At 42.2% G+C, this 20,706-nt stretch overlaps 1 protein-coding gene across 3 annotated transcripts; it reads left to right on the forward strand.

Moving 5' to 3' along the window:
• Positions 1-636: 636 nt before the first annotated feature.
• Positions 637-20,103, forward strand: LOC139155955 (asialoglycoprotein receptor 1-like). 3 transcript variants are annotated; one of them, XM_070731339.1, is made up of 9 exons: positions 637-861; positions 4,608-4,699; positions 6,247-6,372; positions 6,912-7,007; positions 8,240-8,311; positions 11,066-11,158; positions 14,132-14,283; positions 15,203-15,309; positions 17,377-20,103. In XM_070731339.1, exons 2-9 carry the CDS (start codon positions 4,630-4,632, stop codon positions 17,525-17,527), a joined length of 867 nt encoding a protein of 288 aa, XP_070587440.1. In that variant the 5' UTR covers positions 637-861; positions 4,608-4,629; the 3' UTR covers positions 17,528-20,103. The 3 variants fall into 3 exon arrangements, with proteins under 3 accessions (XP_070587440.1, XP_070587442.1, XP_070587441.1); XM_070731341.1 differs by lacking the exon at positions 637-861 and adding an exon at positions 1,041-1,102; XM_070731340.1 differs by lacking the exon at positions 637-861 and adding an exon at positions 1,596-1,655.
• The last annotated feature ends 603 nt before the right edge of the window (positions 20,104-20,706 follow it).

Here is a 20,706-nt window from a genome sequence, read left to right on the forward strand (position 1 = left end):
TTCAACTCCTACCCTCAAAGCGTCGCTACAGAGCACTGCACACCAAGACAACTAGACACAAGAACAGTCTTTTCCCAAACGCCATCACTCTACTAAACAAATAATTCCCTCAACACTGTCAGACTTTCTACTAAATCTGCACTTCTATTTCTAGTAGTTTTTCCCATCATTCCTATCACCCATTTACTCCCATGTTGACTGTATGACTGTAACTTGTTGCTTATATCCTAAGATTTTTATTAATATTGCTTCTTCATTGCTTATTTGACCCATATGACAATCATTAAGTGTTGTACCACATGATTCTTGACAAATGTATATTTTATTTTATGTACGCTGAGAGCATCTGCACCAAGACAAATTCCTTGTGTGTCCAGTCACACTTGGCCAATAAAATTCTATTCTATTCTATTCGAAGTGCTAAGCAGGGGGTTGGACTAGAAGACCTTCAAGGTCCCTTCCAACTCTGCTGTTCTATTATTTTCTGTTCCGTCTCCATTGCGCCACATGTTGAGGATTTTCGGTTCCTCTGTTTGTGGGAAATGCTTTTTTTGAAAGCAAGCAGGTCGCCAGAGCCGAGGGAGGGAGGGGCCGAGCGTGGAGCCCCATATAAGGGGGGGCAGGCGCAGGCTGAGCTGGGTGCTGTTTCTCTGTTAGCCAACTCGGACAAACTTTGAAACGTCCCACAGGAAGGGAGAACATATTGACAGGGCAAAGATCAACAGAGGGAAAAGTGAAAGGTTGGCTAGAAAGAACAAAAGAAAGAAAGAAAGAAAGAAAGAAAGAAAGAAAGAAAGAAAGAAAGAGAAAGGCCTGGTTCGCTTCCAACCTCAACCAGGACTAGCTTCATCCCTGCTGCAGGTTGGATTCATTTCTCTCTAGGTTGGCTTCTTTTTGCAGGGGGGGGGCCTTGGTCTTGGACTAGTTGAGCTAGTCCTAAAAATGGGAAGAAAAAAAGAAAAAAAGAAAGAAAAAAGAAAGTGAAAGAGAGAGAGCGAGAGAGAGAAAGAAAAGAAAGAAAGAAAGAGAGAGAGAGAGAAAGAAAGAAAGGGGCCTGGGTCGCTTCTAACCTCAACCAGGACTAGCTTCATCCCTGCTGCAGGTTGGATTCATTTCTCTCTGGGTTGGTGGTTTTTTGTGGGGGTTGGGGCGTATTGGGGGGGGGTCTTGGACTAGCTGAGTCAGGAGTTTTCCCCCTGAAAATGGGGAGAAAGAAAGAAAGGGAGAAAGAGGGAAAGAGAGAAAGAAGAAGGAAGGAAGGAAGGAAGGAAGGGAGAAAGAGAGAAAGAGAGAAAGAAGAAGGAAGGAAGAAAGAAAGGAAGAAAGAGAGAAAGAGAGAGAGAGGAAGGAAGGAAGAGAAAGAAAGAAAGAAAGAAAGAAAGAAAGAAAGAAAGAAAGAAAGAAAAAGGCCTGGGTCGCTTCTAACTTCAAACAGGACTAGATTCATTCTCGCTGTAGGTTGGATTCATTTCTCTCTGGGTTGGTGTTTTGGGGGGGGTGGGGGCCACGAATCTTCCCCATAGAAATGGGGAGAAAGAAAGAAAAAGAAAGTGAAAGAGAGAGAAAGAGAAAGAAAGAAAGAAAGAAAGAAAGAAAAAGAAAGAGGCCTGGGTTGCTTCTAACCTCAACCAGGACTAGCTTCATCCCTGCTGCAGGTTGGATTCATTTCTCTCTGGGTTGGTGGTTTTTTGTGGGGGTTGGGGCGTATTGGGGGGGGTTGGTCTTGGACTAGCTGAGTCAGGAGTTTTTCCCCTGAAAATGGGGAGAAAGAAAGAAAGGGAGAAAGAGGGAAAGAGAGAAAGAAGAAGGAAGGAAGAAAGAAATTAAGAAAGAAAGAAAGAAAAGGGAAAGGCCTGTGTTGCTTCCAACTTCAACCAGGACTAGCTTCATTTTCACTGCAGGTTGAATTCATTTATCTCTGGGTTGGTGTTTGGTTTTTTTTTTTTTGGGGGGGGGGGGGCTTGGTCTTGGACTAGCTGAGTCAGGAGTCTTCCAGCTGAAAATGGGGAGAAAGAAAGAAAAAAGAAAGAGAGAGAGAGAAAGAAAGAAAGATAGATAGAAAGAAAGGAAGGAAGGAAGGAAGGAAGGAAGGAAGAAAGAAAGAAACAAACAAAGAAAGAAGAGAAAGACGACAGGACCGAGCGAGAAGAAGGCAGCGGCTTCAAAGTCAGGAAAGATGATGGGATTTTTTTATTATTATTATTTTTTTTAAAACATGGTTTGCTCTCTGAGCTCAATTGGTTTTCCTGCAGGCGTTTCATAACCCAACTATGGAATATCATTAATGTTCAAAAGGAAGTGAGGAAGAGGAGGACGAGGAGCTATAAAAGGACTGTGGGGTCCTTGGTGGTCTTTGTGCTTGGGGCTTTTCTTGCAGACTTTTCATGACCAAAGTATGCAATACCATCAGTGCTGGAAGGGATTTGAAAAGAGGAGGAGGAGGAGGAGGAGGAAGGGTGGGAGGAAGAAAAGGACTGTGGGGGGCCTCGGTGGTTCTCTGAGCTTGGGGGGGTGGGCTTCCTCGCACTGATGACATTACACAGTTTGTGTCATGAAACAAGAAAACCCCCAAGACCAAAGAAAGCCCCCCCAGAAGGACCCCCCAAGATAAGAGGATGATAAGCATGTACAAGAGGATTGTTTTTAGGTTGCAAGCGAATTCGGGGGTGGGGGGTTTGAGGGGCAAAGGGGACGGGCAGCAGGGGGGGGGAACACCCAGGTAGAACGGACGGCGCCTGTATGTCACCAATGGGCAAACAAAACAAGGTGAAATGTTTCAGAGTCACCTCTGCGATTTTCTTCCGGGAAAGAAGCCATCTTGGCCTCTCTCTCTCTCTTTTTTTTTTTTGGTGTTTTGGCCAGCACCAACAAGCTGCCTCGGTTTCCCCTTCGGCACAACAAGGCACGGTGTCTTCAAATCTGAGCGTCAGGTGGAGACAGAGAAGGAGAATTGACAAGGAGAAGACCGGAGTGGAAGGCAAAAATCTCCTCTCAAAACTTAGAGTTTTAGTTAACGTCCTCGGGACAGACAGGGATATAGTCGGATTCTCCTCTTCAAAGTCTCCCTTTTGGGACCGGGAGGGGTTTTTTCCTACTGTCAGGAAGGGCTGCAGACGGTATCCTGGCATCCTCCCTTGACCCAAAGGCCAGGAGAAGACTTTGGGAAGCTCAGGAAGCCCTAGAGAAGAGCCACATGGGTTGAGACCAGTGAAGGGCTACCAATGTTTTTACTAACGCACTGTGGCCCGTGGTTTATGCATTTTCTTTCAACATCTTTCAGTGCAAATTGGGGGCTCGGGGGTGGAGCTCCGTTTTCACTACCTCACTGTGTGTCCCCCCCCCCCACACATCTGGGCTGTAGCCCACCTCTGGTTGAGAAGCAATAAAGGGGAATATTTGGAGCTGGGGGTTGAAATGATGGACTTGCAAACGTTTCATGACCCTAGTAGGGAACACCATCAGTGTTGGAGGGAGGAGGAAGAAGAGGAGGAGGAAAACGAATGTGGGGTCCATGCCTTTCTCTGAGTTTGGTGGTATTTCTGCAGACATTTCATGATCCAACTAGAATAGAATAGAATAGGGGCGTACATAAGTGCACTGGTGTGCCTTTCGTCCCCTGTCCAATTGTCTTTCCTTTCTCTCACTTATCATATATATTTTCTTTCTTTCATATATCCTCTCCTCTAAGTTCACTTTACCCTTATATATATTACTACATGTCTATATTTCTTCCTATGTATTTGTGTATTGGACAAATGAATAAATAAATAAATAAATAGAATAGAATAGAATAGAATAGAATTTTATTGGCTAAGTGTGATTGGACACACAAGGAATTTGTCTTTGGTGCATATGCTCTCAGCGGACATAAAAGAAAAGATGCATTTGTCAAGAATCATGTGGTCCAAAACTTAATGATTGTCATAGGGATCAAATAAGCAATGAAGAAACAATCAATATTAATAAAAATCGTAGGATACAAGCAACAAGTGACAGTCATACAGTCCTAAGTGGGAGGAAAAGTATGATAGGAATGATGAGAAAAACTAGTAGAAAAAGAAGTGCAGATTTACTAAAAAGTCTGACTGTTGAGGGAATTATTTGTTTAGCAGAGTGATGGCATTTGGGAAAAAACTGTTCTTGTGTCTAGTTGTCTTGGTGTGCAGGGCTCTGTAACGACATTTTGAGGGTAGGAGTTGAAACAGTTTGTGTCCAGGATGCGAGGGGTCAGTCAATATTTTCCCGACCTCTTTTTGACTCGTGCAGGATACAGGTCCTCAATGAAAGACAGGTTGGCAGCCATGGTTTTTTCTGCAGTTCTGATTCTCCTTAACTAGGGAATGTTATCAGTGCTAGAAGGGGGGGGGGGGAGGAGGAGGAGAGGGGGAGGGAGAGGAGGAGGAGGGGGAGGAAAAGAACTGTGGGGTCCTTGATGCTCTCTGAGCTTGGTTATCTTCTTGAAGACGTTTCATCACCCATCCAGGTAACCTCATCAGTGCTACCTCGAAAGCAGTTCCTGAAGAATGATGAAAGCAGGGGAAATAGTCCAGGAACTCTGTGTGTGTATGTGTTTGTGTCATTTTGTGACGTTTGTGTTGTGCTTCCAGGCGTTTTGGGAAGGGTCTCAAGATGATCCGAGACTACCAGGACCTGACCATGACGTTTGACCCTGAAAACGAGGACACCCCCCAGTTCAAAGGTGGGCTTTTCTTCGGAGACAGAGTGGCCAGATTCCCGCCCAGGGCTTTCCCACGAAGCCCCCAGACCACACTCCCACGTGGCTCTTCCATCCCCCTCTTCGCCCCCTCTTTCCCCAATTCTCAGAAAGGCAAGGGAGGGGAAGGAAAGAGGGGCAGCCCCAGCTAGCGACTCGACAACCACTGTGTTGTGAAATAGCACGGTTTGTGGGTTTGGTGGTGTTGCCCCAACCGTTTACAAAAAGCCTTCTCGCAGAAAATTGTCATTCTCTGTAGCGGCTTTAGGTCACTCAGGTGAATCCGTTTCGGGCCGTCCTCGACTTATGACCGCAACCGAGCCCGCAAACATCTGCCAGCCGAGCTAGACCGTCATGAATTGAACTCTGCTCTGCGTCCACTTCATCTTTCTTGGCCACGAGGGCTTAAAGTGAACCCCCACCATTGTTAAGCGAGCAACGTGGCCATTTGGGTCACAAAAGCCCCCCCCCCCCCCCGGCGTGCTACGACCACCATAAATCCGAGTTGGTTGCCGAATCCCCGAATCTGGACCACGTGACGGGGATGCTGGTCATAAGTCTGAAATAATGGTTGTTGGGCCTTGTTTTTTTTTCAGGGCCTCGGTCACTTCGAAGGAGTCAGTGAGCAAAAGGTTATCGTGATGATAATAATAACAGGGTTGGGAAGGGACCTTGGAGGTCTTCTAGTCCAACCCCCGGCTACCACAAAGGACCATGTGCCATTCTGGACAGCTGGCTGTCCTGTCTCATCTTTGAAAACTTAAAGAAAGACAGACAGAGAAGGATGGAAAGAAGGAAGGAGGGAAAGGAAGAAAAATAAATAGGAAGGAGGGAAGGAAAGAGGGAAGGAAGGGAGGGAGGAAGGGAGGGAGGAAGGGAAGAGAGCAGAATATAATAGAATAACAGAGTTGGAAGGGCCCCTGGAGGTCTTCTAGTCCAACCCCTAATTAGGCAGGAAATCCTACACCACTTCAGACAAATGGTTATCCAACAATATAGGTTAATATATACATATAATTATATAGGCTACATTTGGAATTACTAGTTTAATACAAGGTCAGGTGCTGTCCTCTTTCTTATTACTCCACACATGGTGCCCTAATTCCTATTTCTCTCCTCCTCCTGTCATTCCGGTTTTTCCTCTGACCTGCTCTACTTCTGTTTGGCTTCCTTCCTTCCTCCCTCCCTTCCTTCCTCCCTTCCTCCTCTTCTTTCATTTTTTCTTTCTATTTTCTTACTTACGTTTTTCTTTCTTTTTCTTTCTTTTTTCTTCTTTACTTTCTTTTTTCTCCTCCCTTTCTTTCTCCATACCTTTTCTTTCTCTCCTCCCTCCCTCCCCCTTCTTTTCCTCTTTTTTCTTTCTCCTTCCCTCCCTCCTTTCTTCCTTCCTTCCTCACTTCCCTCCATTCTTTTACTCCTCTTTTTTACCCATTTTCCTTCCGATATTCCTTCCAATGTCCAGCAAAACAAACCAGCCTCCTTATTTAAACTTTGGAAAAAGAAATCAGGGTTTGCATTCTTCTTTTTCTCAGCTCCTCCGAAGCTGCCCCAAAGCCACACGTGGGCCCGACGGACTTTCCCCAGCCGGCGCCTGGTTCTAATCCTGCTGGTTTTGAGTTTCATCCTTACCATCTCGGTGCTGGTTTTTGGCATCAAAGGTGAGCGAGTCGCTAATCGCCTGAAAAAAGGATGTTCGACAGGTGGAGGGATGGCAAAAAGTTCCAGGGGAGCGGGCACCACCAGGTGATCACCGATGGGTCCAATCAAGACATTTCTCTTCCTTAGTCCGAAAGGAGTTGAGCAGTTTACAAATAGAATTGAATTGAATTTTAAATTAAATTAAATTAAATTACATTTTAAATTAAATTAAATTACATTTTAAATTAAATTAAATTACATTTTAAATTAAATTAAATTACATTTTAAATTAAATTACATTTTAAATTACATTAAATTAACTTTTATATTAAATTAAATTAACTTTTAAATTAAATTAACTTTTAAATTAAATTAAATTAACTTTTAAATTAAATTAAATTAACATTTAAATTAAATTAACTTTTAAATTAAATTAACTTTTAAATTAAATTAACTTTTAAATTAAATTAAACAAAATTAAATTGACTTTTAAATTAATTATAATTAAAATTAAATTCATTTTCTTTTTCCATTTCCCGCCCCCTTTTCCTCTTATCAGGACACTTCTATAACTCCGAGTTGAAGGAGACTCAGGACAGTGTCAACAGCCTCAATCAAACGGTTGGGCAGCAGTTCGCCAAACTCCAGGATAAAGGTAAACCTGCCCCAGGTGACTCCCAGGTCAACAGAGTTGTGAGGGACCTGGTAGATCATCTAGTCCAACCCTCCCTTCCACCCAAGAGCAGAAGATCCCATACCATGTCAGACAAGTGGCTTCCAGTCTCTTTTGTTTAAAACCCTCCAGTAATGGAGAAACCCACAACTTCTGGTGGCAAGCAGTTCCGCTGGTGAATTGTCCTCCCTGTCAGGGATTTTTTCCTCAATTCCAGGTTGCTTCTCTCTTGATTAGTTTCCATCCGTTGCTCCTTGTCCTGCCTTCAAGGGCTTTGGGGAACAGGTGGACTCTCCCCACTTCTCTGGGGCGGCCCCTCAAATATTGGAAGACCCCAACTCCTCCTTTTCATTAGATTAGAAGAAGAGGCGGGACTGTCACTCATCGGAGACTGTAAAGCTTCTCCTGCTTGAGTAGAGGGGCTAGAATAGAAGACCTCTAAGGTCTCTTCCAGCTCTCTTTTGATTGATTGATTGATTGATTGATTGATTTTTGATTGAGTGATTGTTTGATTGATGTGGTCTAGGGTCTCCTGCTTGAACACAGGGCTAGACAAGAAGACCTTCAATGGTCCCTTCCAACTCTATTCTGACTGACTGATTGATTGATTGATTGATTGATTGATGTGGTCTCAGGTCTCCCACTTGAGTAGAGGGCTGGACTAGAAGACCTTTAAGGTCCCTTCTAGGTCTATTTGTATTGATTGATTGAGTGATTGATTGACGGATGGATTATATGGTCTAGGTCTCCTGCTCCAGCAGGCGGCTTGACTAGAAGACCTCAAAGGTCCCTTCTAGCTCTTTCTATCTATCTATCTATCTATCTATCTATCTATCTATCTATCTATCTATCTATCTATCTATCTATCTATGGGTGGATGGATGGATGGATTGATGGATGAAGATCTCTAGGGTCCTTTCTTGCTTTATTCTGATTGATTGATTGATTGATTGATTGATGTGGTCTAGGATCTCCCGCTTCAGCAGGTGGCCGGACTAGAAGACCTTCAATGGTCCCTTCCAGTTCTGTTCTGATTGATTGATTGATGTGGTCTGGGGTCTCCCGTTTGAGCACGAGGCTGGACTAGGAGACCTCTAAGGTCCCTTCCAACTCCGATCCCGATTTCTGAGCTCCCTTCGGAGAGTCCTGCTTGTGCGGCCCATCTGGACTACCTCGCAGGGCTGATCTTCATCCCTCCCGCCTGTGTTTTGCAGAGAGCGACGTGGAGACGAAACTGAAGCAGCTGGAAGTGAGAGTGAAGCAGCTGACCGATGAGGCCGATGTCGGTAAGGAAGGAAAACCCCGAATTGTCCTTTCCCTGTCAGACCAGATCCAATTTCAGGCAGTCCTCAACTTACCATAAGCGTGCACCACATTTTGGTCACTAAGCGGGACCCTGGACTTTGGCCCCGTTTTGTTATGCCGGGCTTCACGTTACGAGCCCCAATTAAATCAGAAATGTAAATTCAATCACACAGGCTATTGTAAAGTAAACAAAAACGCAGTTTATCCAAAATAAAGCTGTCCACACGCACTTTAAACTGAGCAAATTAGCTCACACACAGATAACCGTCCTTGAAAGCTGTGAGAGACCAAAACAAACAGAGCAGAGAAGAGCAGCTGTGAGAGCGTCACAGCCAAACCTCTTCAAGTGAGTCTGCAAGATTTACTTAGCTGTGAAATATCCCAAAAAAGTCTGTGAAACAAAGCAGGCACGACGTATCCTTTTACAAATGGATAAACTCCCACACGCACTCTCTGCAACGCCGGTAATTTATCAGCAGCCCCATTAGCCTAATTGCCTCAGCCACAGGTGTTCTCCCTTATCTCCAACGATACCTGTGCAGTTGGTCCCTTCTAACCATGAGCCTGCGCATACGGGCATCTAACCTTTCCAAGTCTGCAGAGAAGGGCGGCATACAAATCTAATAAATATTAAATAATAATAATAACATCCACCGATCCTCCGAGTCCAAGTCCAATGACCCACTAATGGGGTCATTAACTAATGGGCTGTCTGCATCCATCTCTCTATCTGATCCTTCTTCTCCCCAAACATATGACCTAGGCAATGACTCTTCGCTGTCAGAAGCTGATGGCAGTAAGACAAGTCCCTGGGAACCTGAGGACTCTCCTAAGCCAACATCCAAATTCCCCGTTGCAGGAGCTGGCCCAGAGCCAACCACAACACGTTTATTAATGACTTGTCTCACCACCGTTGTTAAGTGAATCGCTGCCGCTCTTAACACAAGGTCGCTAAGGGAGCTCTGCTTCCCCACAGACCAGGAGTGTCAGGCAGTCGCGAAAGTGGGTCACTTGACCCCTCCTGTGAACGTCGTTAAGCGTACGCCGGGTGCCAGGCATCCGAATTTTGATCAGGTGGTCGCAAGGAGACTACGACGGTCACAAGTGTGAAACAAAGGGGTCCTCGGTCACTTTTTTCCAACGCCATTGTAACTTCAGATGGCCGCTAAGTGAGTGGCTGTAAGTTGATCTCTGGTGGAAGCAGCCGAGCCACGGACAGGATGGGACCTCTGGGTAAAACCCCACCTTTCCTGCTTGGCGCCCCCTGGAGGATCGGCTTAGATGGCGATGCAGCTTCCACGTGGCTCGTTTGCGTGGCATCAGTGGTGGCTGCCTTGTGCTGGTTCCTCTTCGGATTTTTTTCCCCCTTGGCACACACAGAAAATGGGGAAAGGTCTTGGCAGACTATGCCCTATTTACTTTATTTTATTTTATATCTCTTATATCTATTTTATTTTATTCTACTCTAATCTATTCTACTCTGTTTATTTTATTATTATTATTTTTTTATTCCACTCTACTTATTTTATTCTTTTTTATTCTACTACTCTACTCTTCTTTACTGTATTCATTTTATTTTTTTTATTCTACTCTTTTATTTTATTCTATTCTATTGTATTTATTTTATTTTATTCTACATTATTCTATTTATTTTATTTTATTCTGCTCTACTCTTTGCTTTATTATATTTTATTCCATTCTACTCTTTTATTTTATTCTACTCTGTTTTATTATTACTTAATTCATTTCAGTATATTTTTCTATTTTCTATTCTATGCCATTTTTTATTTTGTTTCATTTTGTGTTTTATTTTATTATTTCTTCAGCTTTTTTTTTTTTTTGCTTTGGTTTTGTTTCTAAACTCTCCAACTCTCCATCCGAAGAGACTTTGGGTGGCCTACAGTGCAATAGCAATAGCGATAGGAAAGCAATTATAAAAAGCTGCCCACCCCAGCAATATAAGTTGTAAAACTATTCCTAAAAAGTGACATTTCATGTGTCTTTTAAAAATATGTTCTCTTTTCCTTCCTTCCTTCCTTCTTTCATCCCTCCCTCCCCCTTTCTTCCCTCCTATTCATTTTTCTTCTTGTTCCCCTTCCTTCTTTTGTCTTTCTCCCTCCCTTTCATTTTCTTTCTTTTTCTCTTCTTTTTTATGTCTCCCTTCCTCTCTTTTCTTTCCCTTTCTTTTTTCTTTCTTTCTTCCTTTCTCTTTCTCTGCCTTCCTTCTTTTTTTCTTTCCCCTTCCTTCATCCCTTCCTTCCTTCCCTTTCTTCTTTCTTTTTTCTCCCTTTTTTCTTTTTTATTTCTTCCCTCCTTTCTCTTTCTCTTCCTTCTTCTTTTATCTCTCTCTCTTCTCTTTCTTCCTCCTTCCTTCCTCTTTCTTTTCTTCCTCCTTCCTTCCTTCCTCTCTTTCTTTCCTTCTTTCTTCTTCCTTCCTTCCTCTCTTTCTTTCCTTCTGTCCTCCTCCTTCCTTCCTCTTCCTTCCTTCCTTTCTCTGCCTTCCTCCCTTCCTTCTTTCCTTCCTCTTCCTTGCTTCCTTCCTTTCTTCTTTCCTTTCTCTCCTTCCTTCTCTTCTCTCATTCTTTCATCCCTCCCTCCCTTTCTCTCTTTCTTTCCTTCCTTTCTCTCCTTCCTTCTCTTCTCTCATTCTTTCCTCCCTCCCTCCCTTCTTTTCTCTTTCTTTCATTCTGTCCTCCTTCCTTCCTTCCCTCCCTTCCTTCTCTTTCTTTCCACAGCCACAACCCACCTCCTAAAGCAGCTGAAGGACCTACGGAAGAATAACATCGCTCTCAACTGTGACTTCCTGGATTTCAAGCACAACCGGACAGGTGAGTCAGGAGGGGCTGGGGAGGGCGCCCGCCAGGTGGGCTACCCCCCGGGTCCTCCTTCACCAGGGTTGGCCTCCGCAGCTTCCTTACCGCTGCCTCGGGTTCAAAGGAGTGGGGGGGGGGGGGTGCTGTTTGGGGCTTTGAGCATTTGTAATATTTGTAGCTCAGGGTTGGGTGTGCGAGGGGTCTTTGGTGGTCTCGGAACCAGGATGTTTTATTGCCGACCTAGGTAACATCATCAGTGCTAGAAATGTAAAGTTGTCCTTAGCACTGATGATGTTATAGAGTTGGGTCATGAGAGGTCGCAAGATGTCGTGAGAGCACCAAGGACCCTATAATCCCCCTCCCCCTCTCCAAAAACCCCTCTCCCTTTTAGCACTGATGATGCTCCCTAGTTGGGTCATCCAACATCTGCCAGAACACCCCCCCCCATTCCTGCTTGAGCATGGGGGGGGTTGGACTAGATGACCTATAAGGTCCCTAGATAGATAGATAGATAGATAGATAGATAGATAGATAGATAGATAGAGATAGATAAAAAGAGAGACAGACAGACAGACAGACAGACAGACAGATAGAAAGACAGACAGATAGACAGACAGACAGATAGATAGAAAGACAGACAGACAGATAGAAAGAAAGAAAGACAGATAGATAGAAAGACAGATAGATAGAAAGACAGACAGACAGACAGATAGATAGAAAGACAGATAGACAGAAAGACAGACAGACAGAAAGACAGACAGACAGAAAGACAGACAGACAGACAGACAGACAGACAGATAGATAGAAAGAAATACAGACAGAGATAGATAGAAAGAAAGAAAGACAGATAGATAGATAGAAAGACAGATGGATAGAAAGACAGACAGACAGACAAATACATAGAAAGACAGAAAGACAGACAGATAGAAAGACAGACAGACAGACAGACAGATAGATAGAAAGATAGATGAGTGAATAAGTGAATGAATGAATGAATGAGTAAGTAAGTAAGTAAATAAATAAATAAATAAATAAGTAAATAAATAAGTGAATGAATGAATAAGTAAATAAGTAAGTAAATAAATATATAATAAATAAATATGTAAATAAGTAAGTAAGTAAATGAATGAATGAATAAATAAATAAATAAATAAAGCCCTCCCCCAATTCACAGACACCCCCCCTCAAGGACCCCCCCCATCTTTTAGCCCTCCCCTTAGACAAGTCGCGTCCTGGGCTGCTTCCCTCTGCGGTGGGAGCTGAGGATGCTGAGCCCCAGTGCATGATGGGAATATCCCTCCCCTTGGCGTGTGCCCAGCATGGATAGCCAGAGGCGTGGAAGGCATTCCAGGGTGAATCAGAAGGGGTGGGAAGAGGCTTCCTTCCATCTTTGCTGCAACTTCTCCCCCGTCATTTTTTCCAGCTGTGCAAACGACGTTTAAGGTGCCACCTGCGTTTTTTCGGGGGCCCTAGTATAATTCCTTGCAGGGCGTCTTGCAGCCTCGCCCTGAATTTGGGGCTGGACCAATCCATCCAGTTCTGCGACATAGTCTCATATTTCGGATGTTTTTTCCCCCCCCTCTGGCTTATATATTATATAATGAACTCCATATGTATAGTCTGGAGCAGTGTTGTTCAACCATGGCAACTTGAAGATATCTGGACTTCAACTCCCAGGATTCCCCAGCCAGCATTCGCTGGCTGGGGAATTCTGGGAGTTGAAGTCCAAATATCTTCCAGTTTCCAAGGTTGGGAAACACTGCTCTGGAGGACAGAAGGGAAAAGGGTGGACATGATCGAAACATTTAAATATGTTAAAGGGTTAAATAAGGTCCAGGAGGGAAGTGTTTTCAATAGGAAAGTGAACCCAAGAACAAGGGGACACAATCTGAAGTTAGTTGGGGGAAAGATCAAAAGCAACATGAGAAAATATTATTTTACTGAAAGAGTAGTAGATCCTTGGAACAAACTTCCAGCAGACGTGGTAGATAAATCCACAGTAACTGAATTTAAACATGCCTGGGATAAACATAGATCCATCCTAAGATAAAATACAGAAAATAGTATAAGGGCGGACTAGATGGACCATGAGGTCTTTTTCTGCCGTCAGACTTCTATGTTTCTATGTAAGAACAAGGGGACACAATCTGAGGTCAGTTGGGGGAAAGATCAGAAGCAACATGAGAAAATATTATTTTACTGAAAGAGTAGTAGATGCTTGGCACAAACTTCCAGCAGACGTGGTAGATAAACCCACAGTGACTGAATGTAAACATGCCTGGGATAAACATAGATCCATCCTAAGATAAAATACAGGAAATAGTATCAGGGCAGACTAGATGGACCAGGGGGGCTTTTTCTGCTGTCAATCTTCTATGTTTCTATTATTTCTATTCTCTGCCCGCCTCCCACAGCATCAAGGGTGGGCAGAATTAAGGATAATATTGGTCAGTCCTCAACTTATGATGATTTGTTTAGCGACTGTCAGAACGGCACCGAGGGGAGGGGGAAAAGGGAGACAGTCGGGGTTTTTTCACACGATCGCAGCCCTTCAGACACTGGGCCACCGATTTGTGTTTATGATGGTCGCTGGGGATGGGGGAGTGGGAGCGGTCAGGGAAATCCCCCTTTGCGACCTTCAGCCGCGAGCGAAATCAAGCTGGGTTCCGCTTAATGACCATGTGACTAATTTTAAAAACCGTGGAGATTTGCAGCCCCAAAAGGTCAAGTGGAAGGAAAACTCCGTTAAAATAAATATTTCACTTAACGACGGAAGTGCTGTGGTGGTAAGTTGAGGACCCCCTTGCATGAAAATAAGTTATTTTCCCTTGCCCCCCCAAAAAATGGCACGAGAGCAAATCATCCCCTAGGCTGCCCCAGCAAAGCTCATATCGATTAATGGTGATTAATGAAGGAGAGGCAAGGCTGGCTCAGCCTGATGGGTGTCGTAGTCCAGCACAGCCCGAGCTCTCTCTCTCTCTCTCCCAGACCGGAAGGAGGCCTGCTGTCCCAAAGGCTGGGACGCCTTTCGGAAAAGCTGCTACTGGGAAAACCGTCAGGAGATGTCGTGGCAGGATGCCAAAACCGAGTGCGAAAGCTACGACGCTCACCTGGTCATCATCAACTCCTACGAGGAGCAGGTAGAGGCACCTCTAACCTGTGTGGCTGTTTAACCCGGGAAGCAGTTGGGTTAGACATGGAAATCTCCAGACGTGGCCCCTTTAAGACTCGTGGACCTCAACTCCCAGAATTCCTCTGTCAACATTGCCTCTAAAAGAGCCAAGTTTGCTGGCTGAGGAATTCTGGGAATTGAAGTCCATAAAGTCTTAAAGGGGCTGAGTTTGCTGGCTGAGGAATTCTGGGAATTGAAGTCCACAAAGTCTTAAAGGGGCTGATTTTGCTGGCTGAAGAATTCTGGGAATTGAAGATCGCAGGTTCTAAAGGAACCAAATTTGCTGATTGAGGAATTCTGGGAGGTGAAGTCCACAAGTCTTAAAGGGGTCAACATTGCAGAACCTCTGGATGAGACCAATATTTTTTCAACGTTGACCATTTTAAGAGGAGTGGGCTTCAACTCTCAGAATTGCCCAGCCAACCAAATTTACCAAAATTCACCATGGCTGAACATGGCTAGATTATTTTTCTTTTTCATTTTTTTTTGATTGGGTCACTTTTGTAATAAACGGAGGGAATGCAGTTGACGTAATATATCTTGATTTAAGCAAAATGGCGGGTGGGGGGTTTGTGGGGGGGGGGAGAGAAATCATTCCTGAGAAAGTAAATTAATAAACAGATTGAATATTGGGCTGGATGGACTGGCAATTAATTAAAGAGGAAACTGATATGGTGGCTAGGGAATTCTGGGAGTTGAAGTCCAACCCGGCTTCAAGTTGCTGTAACAGAGAGATATTTCTGACTATTTCACGACCCAGTGCATTTGACTAGATATTTTAAAATATGTTTATTGTTATATGTTGGGATGGACATTTCTTCAGCGGTAGAGCAAGGTTTGTGGGTGCTGAGGTGCCTCAATTTTCCTCTTGTTTTCTTTTCTGACAGCAATTTGTGGCGGTCCGTGTCAGGCCAAACTATATGTGGATTGGGTTGACAGATAGTAGCGGCAGTTGGACGTGGGTTGACAGCTCATCCTACACAATGGTTTCACGGTAGGTTCAAACTGTGTAGGTTTCCACCCACACAAATTCCCCTTTGACTATCCATTGAGAGTCAGCCTCGAATGGAACTCTTAAGGTCTATCTATCTATCATCTATCTATCTATCTATCTATCTATCTATCTATCTATCTATCTATCTATCTATCTATCTATCTATCTATCAATCAATCAATCTATCTATCTATCTATCATCTATCTATCTATCCATATCTATCTATCTATCTATCTATCTATCTATCTATCTATCTATCTACCTACCTATCTTCTATCTATCTATCTATCTATCTATCTATCTATCTATCTATCTATCTATCCATCCATTTATCCATCCATCCATCCATCCATCCATCCATTCATTCATTCATTCATTCAATTTTTATGGCGCCCTTCTCCTTAGACTCAGGGTGGCTAACAACATGTTAGCAATAGCACTTTTTTAACAGAGCCGCCAGCCTATTGCCCCCACAATCCGGGTCCTCATTTTGCCCACCTTGGAAGAATGGAAGGCTGAGTCAACCTTGAGCCGGTGATGAGATTTGAACTGCTGACCTACAGATCTACAGTCAGCTTCAGTGGCAGTACAGCACCCTACCTGCTGCGCCACCCTGGCTCTTATTATATATAATAATCTCTTATCTATACCAACCTTCTGCCCCCATTTCCGTTCAGCACAGCAAGGGAATTCTGGCAATGGAAGTCCAGGCATCTTAAATCACCTGTCCGTATAATTATTTTGTTTTATTTTATTTTTATTATTTTGTTTTGTTTTACTTTATTAATTTTATTTTGTTAGTATTTATTATTATTATTATTATTATTATTATTATTATTATTATTATTATTATTTATTAGATTTTTATGCCGCCCCTCTCCGTAGATTTAACTTAGTATTTTAGTACAGTATTTTATTTTATTTTATTAATTTAATTTTAGAATTTTATTTTAGTATTAAATTTTTATTTTGTTTTATTTTGGTATTTTGTTTTAGTATTTTACTTTATTATTTTTTTAGCATTATATTTTTATTTTGTTTTAGTTTATCTTAGTTTATTTTATTCATTTATTTATTTTATATTTCATTTTATTTTAGTTTATCCTGTTTTTATTTGTTTTATTTTATTATTTTATTATATTATTTTATTAATTTAATTTTAGATTTTTATTTTATTTTAATATTTATTTTAGTATTTTATTATATTTTATTAATTTTATTTTTAGTATTTTATTTCATTAATCTTATTTTAGTATTTTGATTTAGTTTATCTTGCTTTGGTTTGTTTGATTTTATTTACTTGTTTGTTTCTTTGTTTGTTTTACTACTTTATATTTCATTTTATTTTACTTTTAGTTTATTTTGTGCTGATTTATTTATTTAATAATTAATTATGAAATTAAATTATTAAATTGTTTATTTATTGCTTTACTATTTTATATTTCATTTTATTTTACTTTTAGTTTATTTTGTGCTGATTTATTTATTTAATAATTAATTATGAAATTAAATTATTAAATTGTTTATTTATTGCTTTACTATTTTATATTTCATTTTATTTTACTTTTAGTTTATTTTGTGCTGATTTATTTATTTAATAATTAATTATGAAATTAAATTATTAAATTGTTTATTTATTGCTTTACTATTTTATATTTCATTTTATTTTACTTTTAGTTTATTTTGTGCTGATTTATTTATTTAATAATTAATTATGAAATTAAATTATTAAATTGTTTATTTATTGCTTTACTATTTTATATTTCATTTTATTTTAATATTGTGCTTCAGTTTAGTTCGCTTTGGTTTGTTTGATTTCATGTTTTATTTTATTTTAATTATTTTATTTTAGCAGTTTGTATTTCATTTTATTTCACTCTAGCATTTCGTTTTGTTTTATGATTGCTTTTCCTTTGGGAATTTTTTTGTTCCTTTGTTTCGTTGGAAGGTGTGAAAAATCTTAAACAAAACCTTCACCCAATCCCCTGTGCCCCCCCCCCCAAATCCAGCCCTATAGAGCCAGACTCATGGGCACCCGCCTTGTCTCTCTCTCTCTGTGACCCCAGGGACTGGTGCCCCGAACAGCCGGACAACTGGTACGGCCACAACCTGGGAGGCGGTGAGGACTGTGCCCACCTTCACCGCAACGGCTGCTGGAACGACGACCACTGCACCAGGCACTACGGCTCCGTCTGCGAGATGGAGATGGAAAATTAAGGTGGCGGCAGGAAGATCCCAGCCACCCAGAGACCCCGGAAACGGACAATCAATCAACAATCCTGGTTTGGACTGGATGCTGGCTTAGATTCCTCCGGCCGCTTCCCTCTTGAGACTGGGGCCTGCAGGCTTCCGGCCTCCGATGGCCGCCATTGTTACTCCCTTCCCCACTCTTGTCTCCGACTTCTTACAGGTAGCCCTCGACTTACAACCATTCATTTAGTGACAGTTTGCAGTTATGACGACAGTAAAGAAGGCCCTTAAGACTTTTTTTTCACACTGAGCGGCCATTAGAGCATCGCCACGATCTCGCGATCAAAATTCCCAGGCTTAGCTACTGGCATGTACTTGTGCCTGTTGCAGGGTTCTTCTGACAAGCGAGGTCAAAGGGGAAGTTGGATTCACTTAATGACCGCCTGACACGCTGAACAACGACAGTGATTCGCTTAGCAACGGCCGGCCCGGAAAGTCGTAAAATGGGGCAGAACCCTCTTAACAATTCTTCCCGCTTAACAATCGAAATGTTGCGTTCATAAGATGGTCTTCAACTTGGGACCAAAATTGAGTGCAGAACTTCTATTTTAAGCCAGGACAGCCATCAATCAAGGCAAGCATTATGACCGGATTGAGTTTTATGCCTCGTTTTTTAAATTTTTTCAAATTTTTTTGGTGGCGGTCATTAAGTGATCGGCAATTGTTATGTGAACGCCATGAGTAAGGGAATCAATGTATCCCTATGTACATCTTTGGCTGGAAACGGAAAAATATGTCATAAAGATGGACGGGCCATAAATTTTAGAAAGAAAGGAAGAAAGGGAAGAAGGAAGGGAGGAAGAGAGGGAGGAAGGAAGGAAAGAAAGAAGGAAAGGAGGAAAGAGAAGGAAGGAAGGAAAAGAGGGAGGGAGGAAAGGAAGAGAAAAAGGCAGGTAGGCAGGAAGGAAAAGAGAAGGAAGGAAGGAAGGAAGGTAGGAAGGAGGGAGGGAGGGAGAGAAGGAGGGAAGGAAGGAAGGTAGGAAAGGAAATATATAAATACATAAATACATCATAAATACATTATAAATACATAAATAATCTCAAGTGAGAGCAGAACTGCGTCGTAAGTAGCTTTTGGGGCGGTCTGTCGTAACTCTGAAGAGTCGCTAAGCTCATTGGTTGTAAGTCGAGGATTACCACCTGACTTGACTGCAAACTTAGGGGAAGGGGACAATGGTCAGATGTCCGAGTTAAGTTTGACTCAAAGAGAGTCAAAAGCCAGCCCTCATAATGTATATCTTAAGATGTAAATGCATTAAAAGATTCCATGATCCATCAAATCCCATCAGATCCTCATCTCTTCGCCATCCGTAATCTGGTTGGCTGCGGGAATAAGCCTGTTTTGGAGGGCAGTAGGTAGAATGCAGAATAAGAGAGTTGGAAGGGACCTTGGAGGTCTTCTAGTCCAACCCCCTGCTTAAGCAGGAAACGCTACACCTCTTCAGACAGATGGTTATCCAAAGTCTTATTTAAAATGTCCAGTTTTGGAGTTCTGGTGGTAAGCTGTTCCACTGGTTAATTGTCCTCACGGTCAGGAAATTTCTCCTTAGTTCCAGGCTGCTTCTCTCTTAGCTTAGTTTCCATCTGTTGCTTCTTGTTCTACCTTCAGGGGCTTTGGAGAATAGGTTGACCCCCTCTTTCTTTGGGGCAGCCCCTCGAGTACTGGAACGGATGCTATCATGTCTCCCCTGGTCCTTCTTTTCATTAAACCAGACATAACCCAATTCCTCCAGTTCCATTCTTTGTCTGTTTTAATCTCCAGGTCTTTGTTGCTCTTCTCTGCATTCTTTCTAGAGACCCAACAGCCTTTTTAAAATCATGGCGACCAAAACTGGATGCAAATATTCCTATACCAAGGCCTTATAAAGTGGTATTCACACTGCCACATGATCCAATAGAATTGGAAGGGACCTTGGAGGTCTTCTAGTCCAACTCCTGCCCAAAGTCATAGAAACATAGGTATTTCATCCCACTTATGACTGTATTACTCTTGCTTGTTGCTTGTACCCTTACAATTTCCTAATTGCTTATTTGTACCCTATGACAATCATTAAGTGTTGTGCCTCATGATTCTTGATAAATGTATATTTTCTTTTATGTACATTGAGAGATAATTTTTAAAAAGCCAGCATGGGTTTTTCAGAAGTAAATCGTGCCGAGACAATCTTATATCATTTTTCAACACAACCAAATCAGTAGATCAGCGTGATGCAATAGAACTAATATACTTGGACTTTAGTAAAACAAGATTGACGGCAGAAAAAGACCTCATGGACAGTCCATCTAGTCTGCCCTTATACTATTTCTTATATTTTATCTTAGGATGGATCTATGTTTATCCCAGGCATGTTTAAACTCATTTATTGTGGATTGACCGACCACGTCTGCAGGAAGTTTGTTCCAAGCATCTACTACTCTTTCAGTCAAATAATATTTTCTCATGTTGCTTTTGATCCTTCCCCCAACTAAGCTCAGATTGTGCCCCCTTGTTCTTGTGTTCACTTTCCTATTGAAAAGTTTTTAATAAAGCAGACCACAACCTACTACTGTTCAAATCGGGGGGTAAATGGGGTAGATTATAACACACATAGATGGATAACCAGTTGGCTGACCAACTGCACCTAAGGAGTAGTTCTCAACGGATCCAAATCCACATGGAAGGAAGTAAACAGCAGGGTACCTCGGGGTTCAGTCCTGGGCCCTGTGCTCTTCAACATATTAATCAATGACCTAGATGAAGGAATAGAGGTGGAACCAATCAAATTTGCAGACGACACCAAGCTGGCGGGGGTAGCCAATACTCCAGAAGATAGGCTCAAAATACAGAAAGATCTGGATAGATTAGTACTATGGGCTCAAACTAACAAAATGAAATTTAATGTTGAAATAAGCAAAATCTTACACCTAGGTAAGATAAACCTAAGACACACATACTAATTGAGGGAAACCACAAACTTAACAGCAGCGACTGTGAGAGATCTTGGAATTTTTGGTGGATAACCAACTAAATATGAGCCAGCAATGTGCAGCTGTGGCTAAAAAAGCCAACACAATCTTAAGCTTAAAGGAAATGGAGCCCCTCCTTGATGAAACCAGGTTGCAACGCCTTGGTCTCTTCAGCCTTGAAAGACGGCGTTGAAGGGGGG

Source organism: Erythrolamprus reginae, unplaced genomic scaffold (genome assembly GCF_031021105.1).
Source record: "Erythrolamprus reginae isolate rEryReg1 unplaced genomic scaffold, rEryReg1.hap1 scaffold_159, whole genome shotgun sequence".
Classification (NCBI taxonomy): domain Eukaryota; kingdom Metazoa; phylum Chordata; class Lepidosauria; order Squamata; family Dipsadidae; genus Erythrolamprus; species Erythrolamprus reginae.